This window comes from Dipteris shenzhenensis, chromosome 13, assembly GCF_047967505.1.
Source record: "Dipteris shenzhenensis isolate YYH24624 ecotype China chromosome 13, Dip_SZ_1.0, whole genome shotgun sequence".
Lineage (NCBI taxonomy): Eukaryota > Viridiplantae > Streptophyta > Polypodiopsida > Gleicheniales > Dipteridaceae > Dipteris > Dipteris shenzhenensis.
In genome coordinates, this window is record NC_141608.1 from 31,244,683 (window position 1) to 31,267,050 (window position 22,368).

Genomic DNA, 22,368 nt, shown 5'->3' on the forward strand with positions numbered 1-22,368 from the left:
CATTCATCGAACATTCTATTGGAGTTTCTGTGTGACCACATTCTTGCTGACTTGTGTTCACAACCTTCTCCATTTGTTCCTTTAATTAGTTGCCTAAGAACTTGTGTTTGTAAATGGAGGTCAGATAGGGAGGATGGACTTGTTTAGCTGTATCTAGAGTTTACCTAGTTCATGCCCAAGGCATTAGGTAATAAATATTAAATTATCTCTATGTAAGGTGCTGGTTGGTCTTTCAATCGAGCAAAGCACATATGCATGTCTTATGCTGCGAGTAGAAGGTACTTAGCTTTAGTATAGGAGCCCAGGGATAGTTCCCTCTTGCGTTACACACACACACTCTTTTTTTTTCTATAAAAGCAGATTTCATTTAGAATAAACTACATTCATAGCTGTCCAAAGTGAAACAACTACTACTCAAAAACTTAAAGCAACAATAAACACTTCTAACTAGGCCAAAGGAAGGTGTCCAAGAGAATGCACATCCTAGAGAGACCGACACAAAGATGAACGAAAAAAGTGAAAAACATCCACCAAAGAGAGCTCATACAGTTGAATGGTACGAGCATAATATAACGACCAGAGAGCCCAATAGCGACACTAGAAGAAGAAGTGAGGCATAATAGCATATCTGCCAAACAACCAAAACGGCTTGCCAAAGAAATCCCAGGAAATCGAACATGAAGACCAATCCTCATTCTAAAAAGAAGAAAATGAGCAAGAGAACAGGTCCAACATAGATGTAACACAATCTCCCTTGGATGCGAACAAGTAGAGCATGTCGAAGAAGCTATACACCTGGCAGCCAATAAAGATCCCACTGGTAAAGCCCCTACCAAACACCGCCATAAGGAAACCCATAAGAGGAAGCTTACTACTCCAGATGCGTTGAAGACAATCTTTCCACCAAGAAAGAGACTTGTTTAAATGCCAAAAGTGATTTCCATGCTCTTGGATCCAAGGTTGTGGAAGTAATAAGTGATAGGCCTTCTTGGCAAAAAGATTCGCAAATGAAAATAAGAGAGGAAGAGTCGTGGTTAGGAGTGTGACCTTGCAAGCTAACAGAATAGTGTGAATATTCAGAATGTTAAAACCGCCATGCATCCTGGGCGGACAAACATAATTGCAATTAAGAAGGCAAAGCGCCTCATGATCATCCTTGGTGCACCAAAGGCATTCCATAGCCTTAGTGATGATAAATTTTTGAATATCCTAAGAAGAACAAGGAATGAGTGGCAAATAAACATGTTACACACAGACAAAGAGAGATATTGGGTCTGGACTCTGTGGAAGGACAAAAATCATAGTCTTTGGAGATTCTACTTTTTCCATGTTTCGGATATCACTTAGGGAATCTTTTTATGATTGCTTGTCTGTTCGTAAGATAGATTACTCCGTTTACTTCTCTTCCAATAAAATCTTCTAATATTTTAATTGCATGTCTCCTCTTTTGGGCCTTCTTTTTGTAATATAAATCCTTATATGATGCCTGCCATGAGGGTGATATGGATGCTTCTTGCATAGAGCTTTTCTTTTTATGTTTCTGATCTTTGGGATACTCTCCATTTCGGAGACCTCACATCATGTAAATTTATGATCATATAAATATATGCACTGGATATTACCCAAAAAAAAAAGTGTGTGTGTAGAGGCGATGGCGAGCTTTGGAGCCTCCGCAGCCCTAGTCAACCCTCCGTCCCCCTCTGTTCCCTCCCTCGTTTTGCTCGTACAGCCCCTGTCTTCCACCTTGCAGCCTTCATCGCCATCCGTACAGCTCACATCAGCTATACGACATTCCATACAATCCGTACAGCCCCCCCGGACCCCTGCAGTTATCTACCCAACCTTCGGTTCGGCCCTTCGTACAGATTTTCGTGCCCGTACAGCCCGTACCTGTAAAATTTGTACAGATTTCCCCGCCCATAGAGCCCGTACAGGCTCCCGAACCATCTTTTGTTTTTTTTGCTTCCTCTGTTTCTCATGCTCGAGTCTTCATTCGACGGAAATGTTGAGATATCGAGCTCTACTCGTGATATGCCAGGGTGACTGTTGTGGATTTATGTCACCGACTTGTTAGCTGCAGATGCGGTTGGTACACCGCCCACGAATAATAGCTGGATGACAGCTATCCTTATCTACTCTAGTTCGTGGCTCAGTTAGTATGCCACCTTAGTTAGTTGAGTTTGATTTGAGACCCACATATAGGGTTCTTCTATTTCTTTGTACTTGAGTTCTTTTGGCTTTCACAACTAAGAAGAGAAGAACTGTTTTCAACCTCCACCTGTGTGTGTATTCCCTCATTGTACATGTGAGAAAGCCGCAAGTGAGACTCCTTCCCTCTCTCCCACTATCTTCACATGGTATCAGAGCCTTGTTCGTGGTAAGGAGCTCAAGAAAGCAAACCAAGTTCGTGGTGTCCTGGTAAGAGGACCAATGTTGCTTTCCTATTTCGAGTTTGGGAGCAAATCTCTGCAGGTAGCACAGCCAGAAGTGCAAGAGTGCACTGTCTCAGATTGAGACGCCCTTCGCGGTGTGGCGAGAGGACAGTATATGCTGCAGGTGAGAACGAAGCCCACGGTGACTTTATTTTTCTGATTCGAGGCCATTTCGGGGCCCGTTTTGAAGGCGGAAGTTCTTCGCAGGCACTCAGAAAAAGGCCATGTATTTGCTGTGCGACCACTGCTCGGCTGGTCGGTGAAAAGTTTCCGCAGAAATTGCATTGTATGCCTGTGTGCAAAGATATTGGGAGTTGCAGAATCATGCTTGTTGCCTGTTGATGCAAAATCGTCACTAGAAAGTGACTGTGTGGTCAAATACCACTTTCGTCAGTTTTGCAGATCTGCCCGTGTGAGGCAAAAGCTGTGTTTTTCGCAGTGACAGAATATTTTGCAGTGTTCTGTTATGGCGTCTGATTCTCTTTCACAGATTGTCACAGAAAAGCTTGACAAGAACAACTTCCAAGCATGGAAGTTTAGAATAACGAATTTCCTTATGGGAAAAGGCTATTGGCAGTTCATTACAGGAAATGAAGAAGAACCAGTTCTTCCTAATGTTCCCAATCAACAGGAAATGCAGGCATTTAAAGGATGGCATGAGAGAGCCAGAAAAGTTATGTGTTGGCTGTCTATCAGTATTTCGGATTCTATGATTGTGCATATTCAGGATGCAAGTACGCCAAAGGAGGCATGGGATACTTTGGCAAAAATGTACAACACAAATACGCAAGCCAAGAAAATGTAGCTCAAATAGGAGTTGCACAATGTGCAGAGAGAAAATTTGAGCATAAATGACTACCACATGAAGGTGAAGAAAATTGCAGATGCACTTGCTTCCATTGGGTCGCCAATGGAAGATGATGATCTAGTTTCTATGACCTTGAATGGTCTAGGAAAGGATTATGCACAATTCCGGACATCCATTGCCGTCCGTGAAAAATTTCTTGATTTTGAAGAGTTATTTGCTCTTCTAATTTCTGAAGAGCAGAGAAATGGGGGTGCATCTTCTTCAAGAGGAACTTCAAAAGAAACTGTCTTCTACTCAAATATGCTGGAAGAGGTAGAGACAGAGGTAGAGGAGGCCGATCTGCAGGCCGTGGTAGAAATCAAAATATGCAACAAACTCAAGAAAACCAGTCCTATGGAGAAGGACGTGGTAACTCTAGAGGCAGGGGGAGCCAAAGAGGCCGTGGTGGATGGCAGAGAGGCCAAAATGCAAACAACAATGTTGAATGCTACTACTGTGGTAAAATGGGTCATATGGCTAAGGATTGCTACAAAAAGCATAATGACATTATGAATGAAAAATTGCAGCAAGGCAATTATGCATCTTCTAGTAGACAGGTTGACGACAGAAATGAGCATCTATTTATGGTGCAGCACATGACCAATTCTGTGACAAGTGCAGAAGAACGAAATGATGTGTGGTATGTTGACTCAGGTGCGTCAAACCACATGACAGGTCATGCAGAGTGGATGCAGGATGCAAGGAAAATAGAAAAACCAGGATTTGTGGAGACTGGTGATAATACTGCACATCCTATTGTGCAGATTCGTAAAATTCCTTTGTCTATGCAGGATGGGAAAAGCAAATACCTGTCTGATGTATTTCATGTCCCGAACATCACCAAGAACCTGGTTTCTGTTGGTCAAATGGTTGAGCAGGGCTTGCAGGTCAGATTTACTCCTCATGGATGCTTTATTGAGGATATGAAAAATAACGGTCGCTTGATAGCAAAAGGAAAGAAGAAGGGCAGGATGTTTACCTTGGATGCGGACATGCCTGAATTGAGTGCAGCAATGTTTGCACATGGGACCGGTGTAGTTGCAAATATTGATATCTGGCATAAACGCATTGGTCATGTTAATATACAGCGACTTAAATCAATGCAAGCCCAAAATATTGAAATTTGCCTAAATTCAAGGTTGCAAAAATGCATAAGGTTTGTGAAGCCTGTCAATTTGGAAAACAAATAAGGAAACCATTTCCTAGGCATGTTCAAGAGAGTAAAAAGCCATTGGAATTAATCCACTCTGATGTGTGGACTACTAAAGCTGCATCTATTGGAGGCTGTCACTATTTTGTCACTTTTATTAATGACTTCAGCAGAAAAGTTTGGGTGTATTTTATGAAAAAGAAAAGTAAAGTGTTTGGGCACTTTAAAGCTTTTAAAGCTATGGTTGAAAAAGAAACAGGCCTGCAAATAAAATGCCTAAGGTCAGATGGAGGGAGAGAGGATCTCTCAAATGAGTTTGCAAGGTTCCTGCAGGAGCATGGCATAAAGCAGCAATATTCATGCAGTCATACCCCACAACAAAATGGACTTGCAGAAAGGAAAAACATGCATATTGGAGAGGTATCTCAGGCCGTGCTAAATGAGAAAGATCTACCAGATTATTATTGGGCTGAAGCAGTTGCTACAGCAGTTTACATAATGAACAGGACTCCCACTGTAGCAATACATGGCATGACGCCAGAGGAGATATATACTGATAGGAAACCAGACATTTCTCATTTGAAAATTTTTTGTTGCATTGCCTATGTTCATGTGCCAGATGAGTTGAGATCTAAGTTAGATCCAAAAGCTGAGAAGTGCGTCTTTATTGGTTATTCTCTGCAACAGAAAGGGTATAGATGCTATAACCCTTCTACTCGTAAGTTTACAGTGAGCAGAGATGTTGTTTTTTATGAGATGAGCAGCTGATATAAACCAGTAAATGTGATGATTGATGTAGATGCACAAAATGGTAATGCTGCACAGAATTCACAGCAGCAATCACAAAATATCAGTGGACCTGCAATGTCCTCTAGCAGTGGTTCACATACTTCGCCATCGACAGGTAGATTGAGATCAGGAGAATCTCCTCAAAGCAATGCAGATAGTGGTACGTAGATATCACGAAAAGAAAAAGAGAAGGTAGATCAACCCATGTTTGATGTGAATGCAGGTCACTCTTATGTGGATGGTGAATCCAGTGGCTCAAAACAGAGCATTGATGATGAGTTGGGTATTCCTTCTGTTGTTACACCTGGAGTAAGGAAGACCAGGGATGTTTTGAGAGCACCTGGAAGTGAGCCTATTTTGCGCAAGTCTACCAGAGCTAGGTATCCTGTGGATAGGCTGAAATATGATGGATTTACAGCCATTCACTATGCCTATATGGTCAAAGTGATACAGGAACCAGAACCCACTTCTTTTGAGCAAGCCATGGGAAATGAAAAATAGGAGAAAGCCATGGATGAAGAAATGGATACCTTGGAAGCCAATGCTACATGGGAATTGGTGACTTTTTTTTGCCGAAAAAACAGTGCTAATTATATTACTTCGAGAACAAGATACAAGAGGTCAGCTTATAGCTGACGGGCTGCGTTCACAAACCGGACGCAGTCCTAAAAGGTAGCATAATAAATCATACTCTCACGGAGGGATATGCTGAGTGTGAATGAACAGCCATCGGGGTGGTGAGTAGTGCCACTGAAGGCCCTGCGTAGTCTGCTCGAAGAAGAGGCCCTATGTGTCCCAAGCCCAGAGGAAGCGTCTCCGCTTCTCCTGACCAGCCCGGGAGTCTCCCTGAATCTGGTCCCACTGGCCTCTGAGGGTATGAATAATCTCACTCCAAATCTCCGCCATGATCTGGGCAGTCGATAAGGAGGTGCCACCGAGGATCTGCGCGCAGCGCGAGGTCCAGATGTGCCATCCTGTAATGCTGCTGATAATCTCCCAGACTGGCTGCCTCTCCCGAACTCCTGTATCAGCCTCTGCTAGGTGCTGTGGGATACCCTCGAGCGGCCCCCACGTCCCCTGTGTGATAAGGAAAGTGGGGTCATGCTGGCATGCCTCGAATAAGTGATGAAGACCAGGTGCGGTGCTGCACCAACAGAACGCGCCCCAAGTGATCACTCCTAGCTCTGGTGCTGTGCGAGTAAGAAGCCCGAAAGTCCACCTCCACACTTCCTGGGCGCGCGTGCAGCTCCACAGGCAGTGTTTTGGTGACTCCTCATCCGCATGGCAAATCTGACAGCATCCGTCCTGGCCTATCTGCCTCAACCAGCTCCCCACTGGAAGACCTTTGTGGGCAAGAAGCCACAGGAAGTATGAGATCTTCCGCGGCCGCCAGCTCTCCCACAAGGCCTTCCAGAATGCCTGCAAAAAGAACCTGGAAATACCCTGTGCGTACCAGCTGGGTCGCTGGGTGGGTGGGCGGCTCTGCATTCTCCCGAGAACTCGCCTGCCCAAAGTCGTGCTGTAGGCGAAGAAGGAAGTCGGCCCCTGTCCTGTCACAATCTCTGGCCACCACCACTCTCCTGGGTCCCACTCAAGCTCTGACAAGGCCCGCCCCTCCCAGAGCCAAAGACGCCAAAGCTGCAACTAGTCCTGCTCGATACTAGGGTCGGTACGCCAGGCCTTCCCCAAAAGGCCTACGACCCTAACCCTCTACCACGGCAGTAGGGGGTCGATGAGCGCATCCTCTCTCCTGAGTCGTCCATCCCCTGAAACCGCGAAGAAGGAGATAGAGGAGTCATCCATACGTCCTGCGACCACCAGTGGGATGCCACGGGGGGTGAACTGTCCCAGCCAGCGGGTGTCACCAGGCATGAGGACCTGAGGCTCAGGTGGAACCAACCAAGCAGCTGGGATCGCACCGTCGATCTCCGTGCGTCTCGCCTGGACTCCGCGTGCACCTCCAGCTGCGTCTGCAAGATCAGCCATCTCCAGATGTATGTACGTATCCCTCCAAACTCGAAGGGACCGGGCTGGCCCCCTCATCCAACCGTCCCACCTGATATGTGATCTCTCCCCCAACTGAAGGCCCTCGGCGTCTCTGACCTGACCATTCCAGACGAGCGGCTGGCGATCGATCTCCTCCTGACAGCTGGGCTGGGACTGAATGAGACTGAGACGGAGCCGCCTCCAAACCATGAGGAGGCTACGAACGAGTGGGGAACGGGGCTGAGTGAGCGGGGCGGAAGTGAAGATCCACCTGAGGGACGGTAGCCACTCTCCACCTCGGCGCGGGACACAAGAGCCAACTCCCTGCTGAAGTAACATCTTCCACGTCTGCCCCCCCGGGGTCAAACCGCGGATGACAAGCTTGCCTAACAAGGCCTGACTCTGAAGCTCTGGATCGATAACCCCCAGGCCACCCTCAGCCTGCGGAAGAATGACTGTCTGCCAAGCAACCCTGGCTCTGGTATCTCTAAGACCATCCTCCCCAGACCAAAGGAAGTTCCGAACCAACCTCCTGAGCTGTGCCACGCTGGATCTCGAGAAGCACCAGCAGGAAGCCACATACCAAGCCGTGGCTAGGAGGACCTGGTTAACTACCAGGGCACGACCTGCAAGAGACAGCTTAGCAGTGCTCCAGAAAGCCAGCTTCCGTCGGATGGAGTCTAGCACCGGGAGAAACTGCTGAGCTGGCGTGATGTCTAGGCCAACCTGGAAGCCAAGGTATCTAGCTGTCTGTCCCCGTGGAATCCATCTGAAACCCAAAAATCGCCCCCACTGAGAACACGCCCCAGGGTCTGTGAGAAAACCAACTGACTTGTTCTAGTTAATTTTCGCACCAGCGGCCGAGCAGAAGACCTCCAGGGCCATCCGCACCCTCTCTAGCATCCTCTCATCGTCCTGGACATAAAGGGCTGTATCATCTGCGTACTCCGAGTCCAGAAGCTCCGTGTCCTCCCGAAGTGGAAGGCGAACACCCCTGATCCCGGTAGACCTCGCCCGAAGGTAGTAAGTCATGGCCTCGGCGAAGAAAAGAAACAGGTAAGGAGCAAGGGGGCAGCCCTGACGCACTGATCTCTCCAAGCTAAAACGCTCACCCATCCTGCCTCCAATGATGACCCTGCTAGACGTTGTCCTGTACAAAGCTGAGATACCCTGAATCCAACCTGCCGGGAAACCTAGCCGCTCTAGAGTCCCCTCCAAAAAGGACCAGTCCACGCGATCGTAGGCCTTCTCGAAGTCGAGAAGTAGAATGGCAAGGTGTGATCCACTGTGCTGAGCCCACTCCGCCGCCTCTGAAAAGGTGAAGACATTATCCAGGATACTGCGATCCTGGACAAAGCCTGTCTGAGTGTCATGAATGAGGTCTGGGAGTAGAGGCCGAACTCTGGCACTGATCATCTTGGCGAGGATTTTGTAGGCGGTGGTAAGGAGAGTGATCGGACGCCACTGGCGGATCTCCTGTCTATCTCCTCCCTTCGGGATGAGGCAAATCAGTCCCGAAGAGAGGCTCTCTGGCATCTGACCGCTGCTGAAAATCCCCTGCAGAGCTGCAAGGAGGGGCTGATGGATCTGGTCCCAGAAGGAGGTGAAGAATGCTCGGGGTAGCCCATCCTCTCCTGGGCATTTCTGTCCGTCGATAGCCATCAAGGCCTCCAGCATCTCATCCGAGATAAACGGCGCCAACAACGTCGCCTGCATGCTAGGCTGGACCAGGGATGGAATGTGCCTCCACACCTTCTCACGGGCACGACTAGCACGAGGGGCAAGCGGCTCCTGCTAGAAGAGGGTCCTGTAGAAGTCAGTGGCCAACCCCAGGACCTCCCCCGTATCCGTAACGATGTGACCATCCGCTGTCCTGAGACTCCGAAGCTGATCACCTGCAGCTCTCTGGCCATGCGTCCTGAAGAACTCCCTGCACATCCGGTCACCCTTCCGGGCCCAGAAGGAGAGAGAGGCGTGATAGGAAAACTCTGAGCGGCGCTGGAGTGTCTCCTCCAGGAGGGCTCTGGCTCGAAGGGCCTGGATCCGAAGCTCCTCCGAGCCCGGGGAAGCCTGCTGGAGTCGCTGAATGGAGGCGAGGTCCCTCCGAAGAGCTCTCTCTCTACTCCAATCTTGTCGAACCTGTAGGGCTGCTAGCTGGCAGATCTGGCTGGACTCCTGCAAAGCCTGCGCAACTGAGTCCACCAAATCCACGCACTCCCCCCAGTCTCTGTCCCAAAGACTGCAGATACTGCTGCGCACGTCCTCCCTCGAGAAAATGGAGTCGGGAATCCTGCATGACCGGGGGGAAAGGGTCTGGGCTGCCGAATCTAATGAAAGGAGCACCGGCGCATGGTCGGAAAGTGTCGTCCTTGGAACTATACCCGCCTGACCGCCTCTACCACTGAGTCTCGAGAAGCTGCCCACCGGACGGGCCTATCCAGGAACAGACCTGGGCGTGTGTCTGCTCTCTGAGCGCCTCCCAAACCGAGTCGTCTGTCCAGGTCTCGGTGCCATCGCTGAGGAACGTGAAGGCGAAGCTAGGGCCATCCCTAGGGGCCAAGGCGACAATCTTCCCATCCGTCCCTTTGCGGAGCAGGAAGATTACTGATGTCGAGATAAGCCGGGAAGGTCCCAAGGTCGGCCACGTCCAAGTAGTCCCAGGGGCCAGATCTGTAAAAGTCTCGAGGAAGCTCTCTCTCCTGAAGCTGAGACCCATCAGAGTCTGCCACTGAGGGGCTAGCGGCCATGGAAGCCTGCTCCAGTGGTGGTGTAGACTCCGGGTGTCCTGCCAGCGGGGGGGGAGGGGGAGGAGGCTGAGGGGTAGGCGACTCGGACTCCACGGAGGCGACTGGCGGAGAAGGTGGAGGAGGCGGAGCGGGGGCTGCCCTCGGCTGGGAAGCCGAAGGTGCAGCTAACACTGTAGAGGAGTCGAGGGGAACGGAGGGAGGGGGGGGATGGGGATGCCTCTAGAGCTGGGGCTGAGAGGGACGAGGAGGAGACTGAGGAGGAAGAGACGGGGGCTGAGGCTGCGGGTCGGGCGAAGGGAGGGGAAACTGGGAAAGGGGCTGGGAGTGAGTGGAAAGGGGCGGGGGAGCGGGAGAGAGGGGGATCTGAGGCTGTGAAGGGCGGGCTGCCGTCGACGAAGAAGCTCTCCCAGGTCCCTGGGGCGGCTGCCTGTCAGGTCTCTGGGGATAGTGATGAAGATATCCTTCATGTGATGATTTGATCATCACAGGGGATAGTGATGATTTGATCATCACAGGGGATAGTGATGAAGATATCCTTCATGTGAAAATGTTATTGAAGCAGAAGTTTGAGATGAAGGATTGGGGAGAGCTACGTTATTTCTTGAGCATTGAGGTGATTAGATCACCAAGTGGGATACAGCTCTTGCAGAGGCAGTATGAATTGAACATGCTGTCCAAATATGGGATGACAGGCTGTAAGCCTATTTCAGTTCCTTTGGAGCAGAATGTGAAGCTGAGCATAGATGCAGGTGAGCTTCTGGAAGACCCTACTATGTACAGACGCATAGTAGGAAGTTTGATTTATATGACTATTACCAGGCCAAATTTAAGCTATGCTGTTGGATTGGTAAGTCAGTTTATGCAGGCTCCAAGGAAATCGCATTTGGATGCGGCTAGACGCATACTCATGTATGTGAAGTCCACATTGCAGTATGGACTATTTTATGAGACTGGGGTTCAGATACAGTTGCATGGATACACTGATGCTGATTGGGTTGGTAGTACTTCTGATAGACGATCTACCAGTGGATATGTGTTCTCTTTTGGGAGTGATGCAGTCACTTGGAGCAGCAAGAAATAGCCTACAGTTGCCTTGTCGAGCACAGAGGCTGAGTACAGGGGTGCAGCAATGGTTGCATGTGAGGTAGCTTGGTTGCATAAGCTACTTTATGATATGCATCAGTCTACAAATGGGCCAGTTGTCATTTATTGTGACAACATGAGCAGTATACACTTGGCAAATAACCCAGTCTATCATGCTAGAACAAAGCACATTGAGGTGCATTATCACTATGTGCGGGAGAAGGTTTTACTAGGTCTTATTGATCTAGTTTATGTCAGCACAGAAGATCAGGTAGCTGACATATTCACGAAGGCATTGGGCGCAGAGAAGCTGCACAAGTTCAGAGACTTGCTTGGTGTGCAAGAATTGGGATTGAGCTCGAGGGGGAGTGTTGAGATATCGAGCTCCACTCGTGATATGCCAGGGTGACTGTTGTGAATTTATGTCACCGACTTGTTAGCTACAGATGCAGCTGGTACACCGCCCACGAATAATAGCTGGATAACAGCTATCCTTATCTACTCTATTTCGTGGCTCAGTTAGTATGCCACCTAGGTTAGTTGAGTTTGGTTTGAGACCCACATATAGGGTTCTTCTATTTCTTTGTACTTGAGTTCCTTTGGCTTTCACAACTAAGAAGAGGAAAACTGTTTTCAGCCTCCACCTGTGTGTGTATTTCCCCATTGTGCATGTGAGAAAGCCGCAAGTGAGACTCCTTCGCTCTCTCCCACTATCTTCACAGGAAACGTGGTGTTTTGCCTTCTTCATCCTCTTCCAAATCGGCAAAGCTTGATCTCACAGATGGCCCTTCCTCTTCCCTGCAGCTGAATCTTCTGCATCAGTTATGCTCAGCCTCTATCACAGACGTTCCTTCATGGTTCCCCGTTTGTTTGCTCTTTGGACTCTGCCCTTCTGGTTTCAGGTCTTCGACAGGCTCAGCAGTTTGGAGTCTGTCTCTACTTTATGGGCAGGGTTCTTTCTGCCGCTCAACTTCGTCGTTGGGCTGAAGCTGCAATGGGTCCGGATTGTATTTCATCCTTTGTCTTCCTGGGCAAAGGATTTTATTATGCCCACGCTTCTTCGACTGATGTGGTGGAGCGGCTAGTCAGTCATGCTGTGTTCCTAGGGCTAGTTTCTTCACTTATGTCATGCCCTGGGATCCACTTTTTGATCCTTCTGCTACCCTTCTGACTCACTGTCCGGTTTGGATTACTCTCAAAGCGCTACATGTGCCTCTTCTTCAGCATCTTCCAACTCTTGCAACTTTTTTGGGAAGGCCTCTTCATGTTCCGAGACAGGAGTTCTTGCAAGCCTCCCGTGATGTTCGCCTTTGCATTTTGTGGGATATGTTGCAGCCCGTGCCATCTACTCTGGATCTTGATTTAGGATTTGCCCATCCGATGCGCATCAGGCTACATTTTGCATCTTTTCCCACTGCATGTTATCGGTGCCGACAAGTTGGTCATTTTGCACGTGATTGCCCTTCTACATCCAGGCCCATTCCTCCTGCTCCTTCTTGAGCTGTCAAGGTTACTCTCCCTTCTCCTCTGGTTTCTGCTATGGCTTCTTTGGCGAAGCCTTCTACTACTCCGAAGCACTACTAGAGGAAGGTTGATAAATCACAGGCAAATCTTCCTCTTGCTGAAGAAGCTCAGGACCCCTTGCAGAGGGGATTTTACAGGATGATATGCATGCTCTCTCTCAGGATGCTGCCCCTACTCTTACTCAAGTTAATCCTCAGAATGAAGCTCAAATGCTAAACCCTGCTTTATCAGATGCAGCTTTTTCATCGGAAGATACAGATGTTGATTTAGCTTCTCTGCCTTTGATGCCTATGCCTGAGTTTTCTTCTGTCCGGGATGCAGAAGTACCTTTTTTACTGGGATCTTTTCATTCCATGTTACAACAGGTTTTTGACCCTCTGATTCAAAAATTTCAGGTACCAGCCTATATCAAGAAGAATCACAAGGGCGAAAAACAGCTTGTTTTTATTGATGGTGTGGTTTCATCACTGCATCAGTTTTTACAGAGCAACAATTTGAAGCTGGAGGATGCTGTGTTTGATCCTTCTCCAGCTTGATATGTAACTTTTTACTTGGCTACCTCATGACTTTTGCTCTGAGGTTTTACTTGTAAATTATTTCCTTGTACTTATTGGTGGGTTTTTACCTCTTTTGAGGTTTCCCACACACAAATATAAAGACTTCACTTTAAAAAAAGTGTGTAGAGAGATTTATACACACGCGCACATATGTATGTGTGTGTATGTATGTATCTAACTATCTCTCTTTGTATATGTGTGTCTGAGTGTACACACACACACATGATAGAACCGCTTCTTCAAGCACCAGACACAAAAAGTTAAATGTAGAGACAGACTTGCACGTTACAAACATATAATTTACATTCATTCCAGGTGTCAGCATAATCTTCCCGCCTACTTATTACGTACGCAGGTGGCACCCACTGATAGGTCGCCTGACAAGCACAGAAAGCCAATAACTTAATAAATTTATTGCACCCGTCATAAAATGCCTTGACTACGTTTTGTGCGCAATTGACAATCAACTCTGTCACTACTTATAATTGCTTGCAAAAAGAAGTTATATGAAGCCTTCATGTATCCTTTGACCTTTCTATGGGCATCCAACATTGGACCTCAGACAATGCCCGATAGAGCGCTACAGCACTGAAAATCTTACCTCTTTTGAAGATGACTTTCCACTCGGTATCAAAGCCAAGTGGCACAGTACCGCCAGAAATAGCTTTCTCACACTCGAGCAGCCTCAACAGTTCAAGGGCGGCCTCTTCAGCATTGGACATTGTACTGCTGTAAATAATTCGACCCTTAAACTGCAAAGATGGAAGTTTGCACTTCGTAACGGCTGCATGTCATACAACAACCTTTGTGAGTAAAATGGCTGGATGCCGATGGAACAAGTCCCAACAGAAGATTTGATGCAGATTCAGAGTAATAAACCGGATCCTGTGGGGAGCCAGCCACACAGAGAGCTAAGGGTGTGCAACGAAGTGCATGCTCTAGTCTCACAATCAACAATGCACATCATGTCTTGAGCTTGTAGGCGTTACCTCCACTCGTGGAAGGCGCAATTCCCCAGGGAAAACTCTGAGATACATCTGACTTTTCAACCACATCTGAGGTTTCTGGTAAAGAAGATATTTGGGGGATGTTCTTAGATTCGGAAATCGATGGTGTTCGATGAGGACTTGCACTGTCGCATGCCCATGAAGGAAGTCGACGAGTAGCGCCCACCTCCTTCCTTGATATAAATTGCATATTTGACGAAGTGGCATTGCTACCGAAGCCTGAATGGTCGGTTCCCCGATAGGAATTGTGATCTGCGGACCTAATCTTACAACCAGGATCTGAGTTTCCGATCCGGGTTTGCTCACTAGCTCTGACAGACCTGTCCTGAAGCTGAGAGTTACAACCATCGGTCCACAAGTCTGCGAGATGGGGTGCGATTCGTTGAGCATCGGGACGGGAAGGGCTGATGCGCTTGCATTTTTTGGTGCGATGATAATCCTCCGCAGCTGCTGGCGATGATGCAACTGCAGATTCAACCGATGCTAAGGCGGTCTCGATTGCCAGGAACTCATCGTAATCTACGAATTCCACAGGGATGTACGACATAAAGAATGATCAAACAACAATGCAACTCGAACTAGAGCAATTTTGAACTTCAAACTCCCTCCATACGGCCAACAGTGCTGACACGTTGCAGTTGGAAACCCGTGACACGTGGCAGTTGAAAACTCGGTTGTTGGAGACTCTCGAGCATTGCACGTTCAGACCGAGCAGACGGATGCGTGCTATCTCGTGCCACCGGCTTGGGACGGTGTTGCACCTTGGGCAGGGGCACCCGAACGAGCCATCCATCTGCCGAACGGTCACATTTTGATCAAATATGTAGTTGCCATTTCATCGAATGCCCATGTCTCAGCCACAGTGTCCACTTGGTTTGAACTCGCCCTTAGGCACTCGCGTCTCGAAAAAAACTCGAGTAGCATCATTGAGCATTCGTGTGCATTTGTGAGCAATGGTTCCCATGAAATGCCAGCTCTCTCCTCTTCGCCCACTTTCTGCAAAAGAACTACAACAAGCCCATATCAGAGAAGAACTTCGCAAGACTATTGGCTACAAGAGGCTGACATACCGAGGGCCCTGAAATGTCCAATGCCCACTGGTTCTTGCCATCACAATGGCTGATGTGGCTTGTTTCATCCATCGTAGTGGTGGACTTGGCTTGTGCAAGTATATTTCAGCCATCACCATGGGAGTTGGCATGATCCTATATCCACGAAGAATCCTATTCAGGCTTCCAAATGCGGGATTAGTGCCATGTGCTCCACATCAAGAACTAATAACTGTAACATCCAAGTGCTAAAGGTGATGGAAAGTACTAAAATTACTCAAACATGTTATAACATTGCTCAAAGTTGCTCAAAGAGCGCTAAGATAAGCTCAAATGTGCTCTCGAATTGCTTTTCTTTGCTAAAAGGGCTCAACAATCCTAAAAAGTGCTATTAGATGGCTCAAAAGTGGGAAAAAAAGAAAGAAGTGGAAGAAAGTAATCAAAAGTGCTAAAAAGTGACAAAAACTACTAAAAAGTGGAAAAAGGTTAAGAAAGATGCTAAAAAAGTGCTCACCATTGCTACAAAGTGTTCTAACAATGCTCAAAGGGTGTTCTTGAATTGCTTATCTTCATTAACTAGTTTCAAAAACTGAAGTGCTAAAAGAGCATTTAAAGTGCTTTTGGCACTTTTTGACACTTCTTAGCACTTCAATTGTTAGCAATTTTGGGTACTCTTTGTTCACCCTTAACAATTTAATAGCCCTATTGAGCACTTCAAAAGTTCTCAAATAATCCCTAACAGTGCTAAAAAGTTCTATAACATTTCTTAAAAGTTCTCAAAGAATGTTAAGATAAGCTCAAGAATGCTCTCAAATTGCTTTCTTTGCTAAAAGTGATAAAAAGTCCTTAAAAATGCTCAAATAGTGCTCTTCAGTCTTAAAAAGTGCTATTAAATTGCCGTGAACACAAATTGCTTCGAATTGTTAACACGTTCCAAGAGTGCTAAAAAGTGACAAGAAGTATCAAAGTGTAAAAAAGTATTGAAAAGGTGCTCAATGGAAAATGTGTTGTAAATGTTCTCGATGTTTGCTAAACATTCTCTAACAATGCTCAACAGTGCTAAAAGAGTGCTAACAGAGGCTCGAGGGTACTCTAAAATTGCTTGAGATTGTTAATATGCTCCAGGAACTACTAAAAAGTGCTCAAAAGGGCTCAGAAAGTATTAAAATGTGGGAAAATTTGGAAAGTCCTAAAAAGCATTAGAACATCACTTGGAAGTGCTCAAAGAGTGCTAAGACAAGCTAAAGTGTGCTCCAAAATTGCTTTAAATTGTTAAGCAATTCCATGAAATGCTCACAAGTATACACAGAGTGTGGTAAAAGTCTCAAGAAGTACACATGAAGAAACCGCTTGTTTGAGCTAGACCACCATCACCATCATTTTGAGTGGTGCATGGGATGTCTTGAAATAGAGGAATTGGTCAATGTATGCATTATTAGCTCTATCAAACTATACCTCCGAGATTTTAATGCAAGTTGTTTGCACTTGTCTTGGGACATGGGAAATGTGGCCTATGATAGATATTGGAGCATTTCATCATAATAGCACATAACTGAGCATTTGGAAGCTCAATAGTGACTCCTTGTACTTGGGAGCATCTCATCATAATAGCATATAGTAAGCATCTAGAAGGTCAATAGTGACTCCTTGTACTTGGTCAAAGATTTCAACAACACATTACTAAGCATTTGGAAGCTCAATAGTGGCTCCTTATACTTGGCATGGGGTAGGAAGATGTGAAAGATATTCTTCACCTATACTAGTGCTCCAAGCAAACACATCCTTATATTGCATAAAAAGAATTTTGATAGCATGGAATTGGTCTACTGCTGCTGCCAACACTTTTTTGCTTACTTGCATTGTGCGTGGTGCCTTGCCTATCCACAAAATGAGTACCTAGGTTGGTTTGGGAAATAAGTTCTAAGTACTAAGTCTCTCGTGACATCTTCAAAAAAATGATTGAGCTTGTCATCCCATATTTTGTTCTTGATCTCTACAGCTTCCTAGAAGATATTTGATTTCTAGCCTTAGACACATGTCCATGGACTTTACAAATGAATGTAGAGATATTCATCCTCGGCCCCCTTAAAATCTCAAAATTTTACCTTGATGAGGTGAGAAGATTTTAGCTTTGGTATAGGTGCCTCAAGGCTCCTCAGCCTTTGTCATCCATTGTGTCAAATTCTAGACTAAGGGCTCTGTCTCTGGCTTCTCAATGGGGGTGTGTGGCCTTTGCTCAGAGCTCCACCCCGCCACTAGTGGTACGTGTCTATAGTTATCATTGTGGACATGCTTTGATTCTCGACTCCACCTTCCTACCTACTATCTACCAAGTCGCTCTTGATTAGATACGTGGGGTGACTCGATCTTCCTTGTCTTTTTCAATCTAATGCATATATCACATCAAATGCTCATCTAGACTCATTATATCATTACTCGAGTCCTCTGCATTGACATTCCTGGTCAGTGGTGCACCTCACCTTACAACTTATACTCACTCAGCTAGTCAATGGTTGCACTCATAGTTGGGCTCATGGGTAGGTTTATTGAAGTACGTCAATCATGGCTCCCTGTGGAAGAATGATTGGAGTCTTCACATTACGACAGCCTTGAGCTTCCATTTGTGTCCTACTCCATGGCATATCTTGGTTGCCAAGGACTAGTTCACTTCCAGTCTAGATGTAGTAGTTGGTATGATGTCTCTCTCTAAGTGAGGTTGGGTCTACTTAGTCACTCTTCATTGTTGCTGAGGGCCGCCCACTACTCTCAATCTTTGTCCCCGATCATCCATCCTGGCTACAAGCTCAAATTTGGTTTGAGACCGACCAGACTAGTTTAACCAACTTCTACCAGCTTAATATAATTGCTCTTTTTGCCTAGCCACGTATCTCTAGCAATGTTCTAAGCATGTCTTAGACATTTGCTAGGGCTTAAAGTACTTTGCAAAGTGCTTAGATATAGTCCTCTATCTAGATGCCTATTCATATGTAGGTCTTAAGAAGCCATAAGTCATCTTCTAACACTTATATTACTCGCTTGTAGAATTTTGCCACTCCAAGCAACATCTCACTACTCAATAGCATGAATTAATGCTCTCAATGATTGTGTACTCATGACTAGCACGACTGCTAATGCTCATTCCAATCACTTGTTCCACTTTGCTTTTGTAGCTCTTGCCTAGTAGGATCACCAATCATTGATGGTCTTCTTCCTTCACCCCTCAGTTGACCAGTGACACCTTGGTGCTTGGCTCTTTGTGCTTGTAATGGTGTATCCATGGCCCTCTCTTGCAATCATTGATGGTCTTCTTCACTCCTCAGTTGACCAATGACACCTTGGTGCTTGCATCGTGGTGCTTGCAATGGTGCTCGAGATCCATGAAGATGCCCTCTCTTGCACTCCTCATATTGCCTATTACTTAATGTCCTATAGGTACTAAGATGCAAGAAAATGATTGCCTACTACTTGTGTCTATTGTTGTAAGAGTGGGCAAAACCTTATGGAGATTGGGGGATGAGCAATAAGATAGTGTGAGAGACACTGGCAGTTGACTGGTAATAGTTAGCTAGAGGCCATAATTGGCATTTATGTTAATGGCCTCCATGTGGCATATACTTAGCCTATATCTAAACCTAAACTCCTCACCTTATGCCTCATAATCTAACGACTACTCCTCTCCACTGAGCATCTATCTATGGCAACTCTCTATGAATTGTCTATGAATTTGTCTTCAAATGCCCTATGCAACCCTCTGAGCCCAGCGACTCCCTACTAGTCTCACCTCACGTTTCTCTACTTTTCTCTACTATCCTCTACTCGGTGACTCCATACCACCCAGTCTCCACCGCTAACAAAGCTGTTCGAAGTCACCTCTAGCTCCCTCTTCCTCTCAGTTACCATCCTCTACTGCTCCCTCACCTCTCCTCTCTTCTCTTTTTCCTGTTACTCTATCGAGCATTCTCATCCCTGTTCCTTAAGAGAACGCAGAAGTCTCAGATGATGTCTTCTATGGAGACTTCCCTCGTCGTAGCAATTGAGCAGTTTAGCGCAGCTGGCAGCTTTCCTTCTTCCTCCTCCTCTTAGGTCCGCTCCCTCGATCTCTCTATGCATGCAGATCGCCATAATCACTATTGATTAATGGTGATTGCACTGCGATATGATTGTGAGGTCTTGCTTGAATCTGTGACTATACACTGATAACCGGCTGTGAATCGCCTTCTGTTGTTCCCTGCGTTGTGATTCCCATAGTCACAAATTTCTCTATTTAGTTCAAATGCGTTAGATAAGTTGTCTCTTGAATCGATCCATGAAGGTTAAATGCTTCACATATCAGTATAAGTAAGTGTTGTCGCAGTACTTTCTTATCATGAACGCTAGACAAATCTAGTCTTTTAAACGTTATAGGCATGTTTGTATATTGTGATTTTCGTCAGTTAAATCACTCAAAGAGAACCCAAACAATGGGAAACTCCTCTCTCGATTAGTAAGTGCAGATAGCTTTAACACAATATAGTTACCATTTTTCGCAAAATGTCCCTGCATTAAAGGAGACCGGCCCTGAGATTGTTACGGTTTGTGAGATCTTGAGTTTTCAACCTTGTGTCACTGCAGATATAGTCCCATGCTTCCCTTTGCATTATGATTGCTCGGATTGCATATGTTGGAGCAGGTTAGCAATGATTAACCATCCTGTTTAAGAACCGAATCCCAGAGTTCCTTTGTTGTGCTCTTTAGCTGCAGATTTGTTTGATCATAAACAACCGAAATAATGGGCTTGTTTGTGATTGATCATTGAATGTGTGCTTGTCCAAAAGCATCATATGGGGAATAGCATCTAAACCTTTTGCTTGCAGTTTTAAAGACTTTCATGTATGGTACATGTGATGACTACGGCTTAAGTTTTAATGGGAATGCATTAGTCATCTCACTCTATCTCTAGTTCTTAACCATGTTGTCTGCTCACTCAGAACCATAATGATGGTTTATAGCAGGCATCTCCTTGTCTTCTCTAGGCTTGGAGTCTTGTATTTGAAGATGTATGTACTCTGTGTTTTCGTACTTACCAAAGTCCTAAATAAAGGTTTAGTCCCTGGTCTAAGTCTTTGCACTGTAGGAATCCATGGCCAAGTCAAGCTGGCCGACCTTTTTGTTACTCTAGTACATGCTTGTAAAAGGTTGTATCATGCATACCACCAATTAATGGTGGCTATACATACCCAACCCTAGCCCGACAATCCACATACATATACTCCACTGTTATCCACAGCCCTCCTCGATGTACTTATGCTTACCAAGGCAGCTAATGATTGATTCTAAGTGGTTACTCAAGCCTTCTAACATGTCTCATCTTTCAACTCGCATAATGTATGTTGGCTTTTTGTCATTAATTAAAAAAAAAAAACATAAAAAAGGATGCTCCTTGAAGATGTATCACTCAGTTTTTCAGTCTATAATAATATATAAGTCCTTCTTTAGAATACCCCATAAGAATCCTATGATTTACAATCTTTGTTGCCAAAAGATAGCAAATCTGGACTCCTGCAAATAAAGCATCTGATGAGCAAAAATATTTGCTGTTATCGTTGAGTATTATGTCTACTGCCCTGAGATGTTTTTCACTATAAAGAGTCTAGAAGATGTTGAAGAGTTACCACTTTAATATTGTATAAGTTCATCTTAAATGTTTCCCTTGAGCATTTACAATCATTGATTATTGTTGCCAGTAGATAGCAAATCTGAAATTCTGCAAACAAGGCATTTTCTTGAATAGAAATATATGTTGATGCTTCCGGTAAGTTTTATGCTTGCAGCCCTGAGATGTTTTTCATTATAGATGATCTAGAGGTGGCTAAGGAGTTACCACTTGGGCTCCAAATGAACTGATATTATTGTCAGAAGATGGAAATTCTGAATTTCTACAGATTAGACATCTTCATGAATAGAAATATATGGAGCTGCCAGTTTATTTTTATGCTTGCTGGCCTGTGTTGCTTTTCATTTTTGAAGATCTAGACGATGCTAAGGAGTTACCGCTTGTACTGCGTAGGAGCTGTTGATTCTTATGTCATGGAATGGGATCTCACTTATGCAGTTTGTTCCTTACCTGGATAGTTGTGGTTAAATCTTGTAATGCCAACAGTTATACTCTTTATCGTACCAACCAGTCTAAAAAACAGTTTTGTGGATGAGTTTCCTGCTAACTTAGCCTGATATGTAGATAAGTTATGGCATGGATAAGTATGATAGGCTAGCTCGGGATGCAGTATGAAAGCAGTTACCTATGTGGTGAAAGTAGATCACAATCCACTACATTGTGACTTCCCCCATGGTATCTTTTATATCTATCTAATCCTAGCTATGCTTTCAAACCTGATCGCCACTATGTAAGTCATGGGTCTAATAAATTTCTCTCATTCTTTGTAACTGATCCCCTATGTCTAAAATCCCTTATTACAGTTGGTTTATTTTGAAACATGCTGAAAAGTCTGGGATCTCTATTTTACTAGTCCTTGACCCTAGCATTGTAATCCTTACATAATAAAACCTTTCCCTTCTGTGCATGTCTCTGGGTATCACTATGCTTGATATGGTATTATCTGTTCACTTCTTGTAGAAGTCCCGACATATTTGTGAGTTGCAAGGGAAATAAACAATTTCCTCTCTCCTTTTTGCTTTAACGCATTAGTCCTCCTATATTTCAATTTTTAGCTCTCAATTTGGCTCATGTCTTCAAGATGTTATATATCTTTGAGTGGACTATGGATGGTTGTTCCTGACTGCGATAATAAGCAGTTGAGGGTTATGACACCTGTAGTCCCAAGAAGTTGTGTTTTGACTAACATTTCCTCTCTTGGATGGATGTAGAAAACAATAGTTGACACAGGAACTCTCATCCCAGTCGCTTTGAGATCCATCTTTTTAGAAATAACTTCTCAGAAGTGTACCTTTTTTAATTAAAAGTTATACTTCAAGAATATCTTTTGGTGCAAATTCAATTTTCTGTTAACCAGAACAGAACCACTACCTGTTTGTAGGAGTGAGTCGGTAGTCCTAACACACCACAATAGGTTTTTCTTTTATGGGTCTGAATGTTTGGGGCATTTCAAAATAACACTACACCCTCCTTTATGAGAAGATGGCTTAAGTTTAAGAACTTGAAGCCTAACTAGGGTTATAAGAAGTTAAGGTTGGGGAAGG

General features: G+C 45.4%; 1 protein-coding gene across 2 annotated transcripts in view; it reads right to left on the minus strand.

Moving 5' to 3' along the window:
• LOC147895289 (3'-5' exonuclease-like) overlaps positions 1–14,669 on the minus strand; it is a 59,511-nt gene extending 44,842 nt beyond the window's left edge. For both annotated transcript variants that reach the window (XM_087384078.1, XM_087384077.1), the window contains exons 1-2: positions 14,105–14,669; positions 13,717–13,899 (exon numbers count right to left, since the gene is read on the minus strand). In XM_087384078.1, coding sequence (XP_087240204.1) covers positions 13,717–13,899; positions 14,105–14,669 — 748 coding nt within the window. The remainder of the gene's footprint in view (positions 1–13,716; positions 13,900–14,104) is intronic.
• Positions 14,670–22,368: the final 7,699 nt, after the last annotated feature.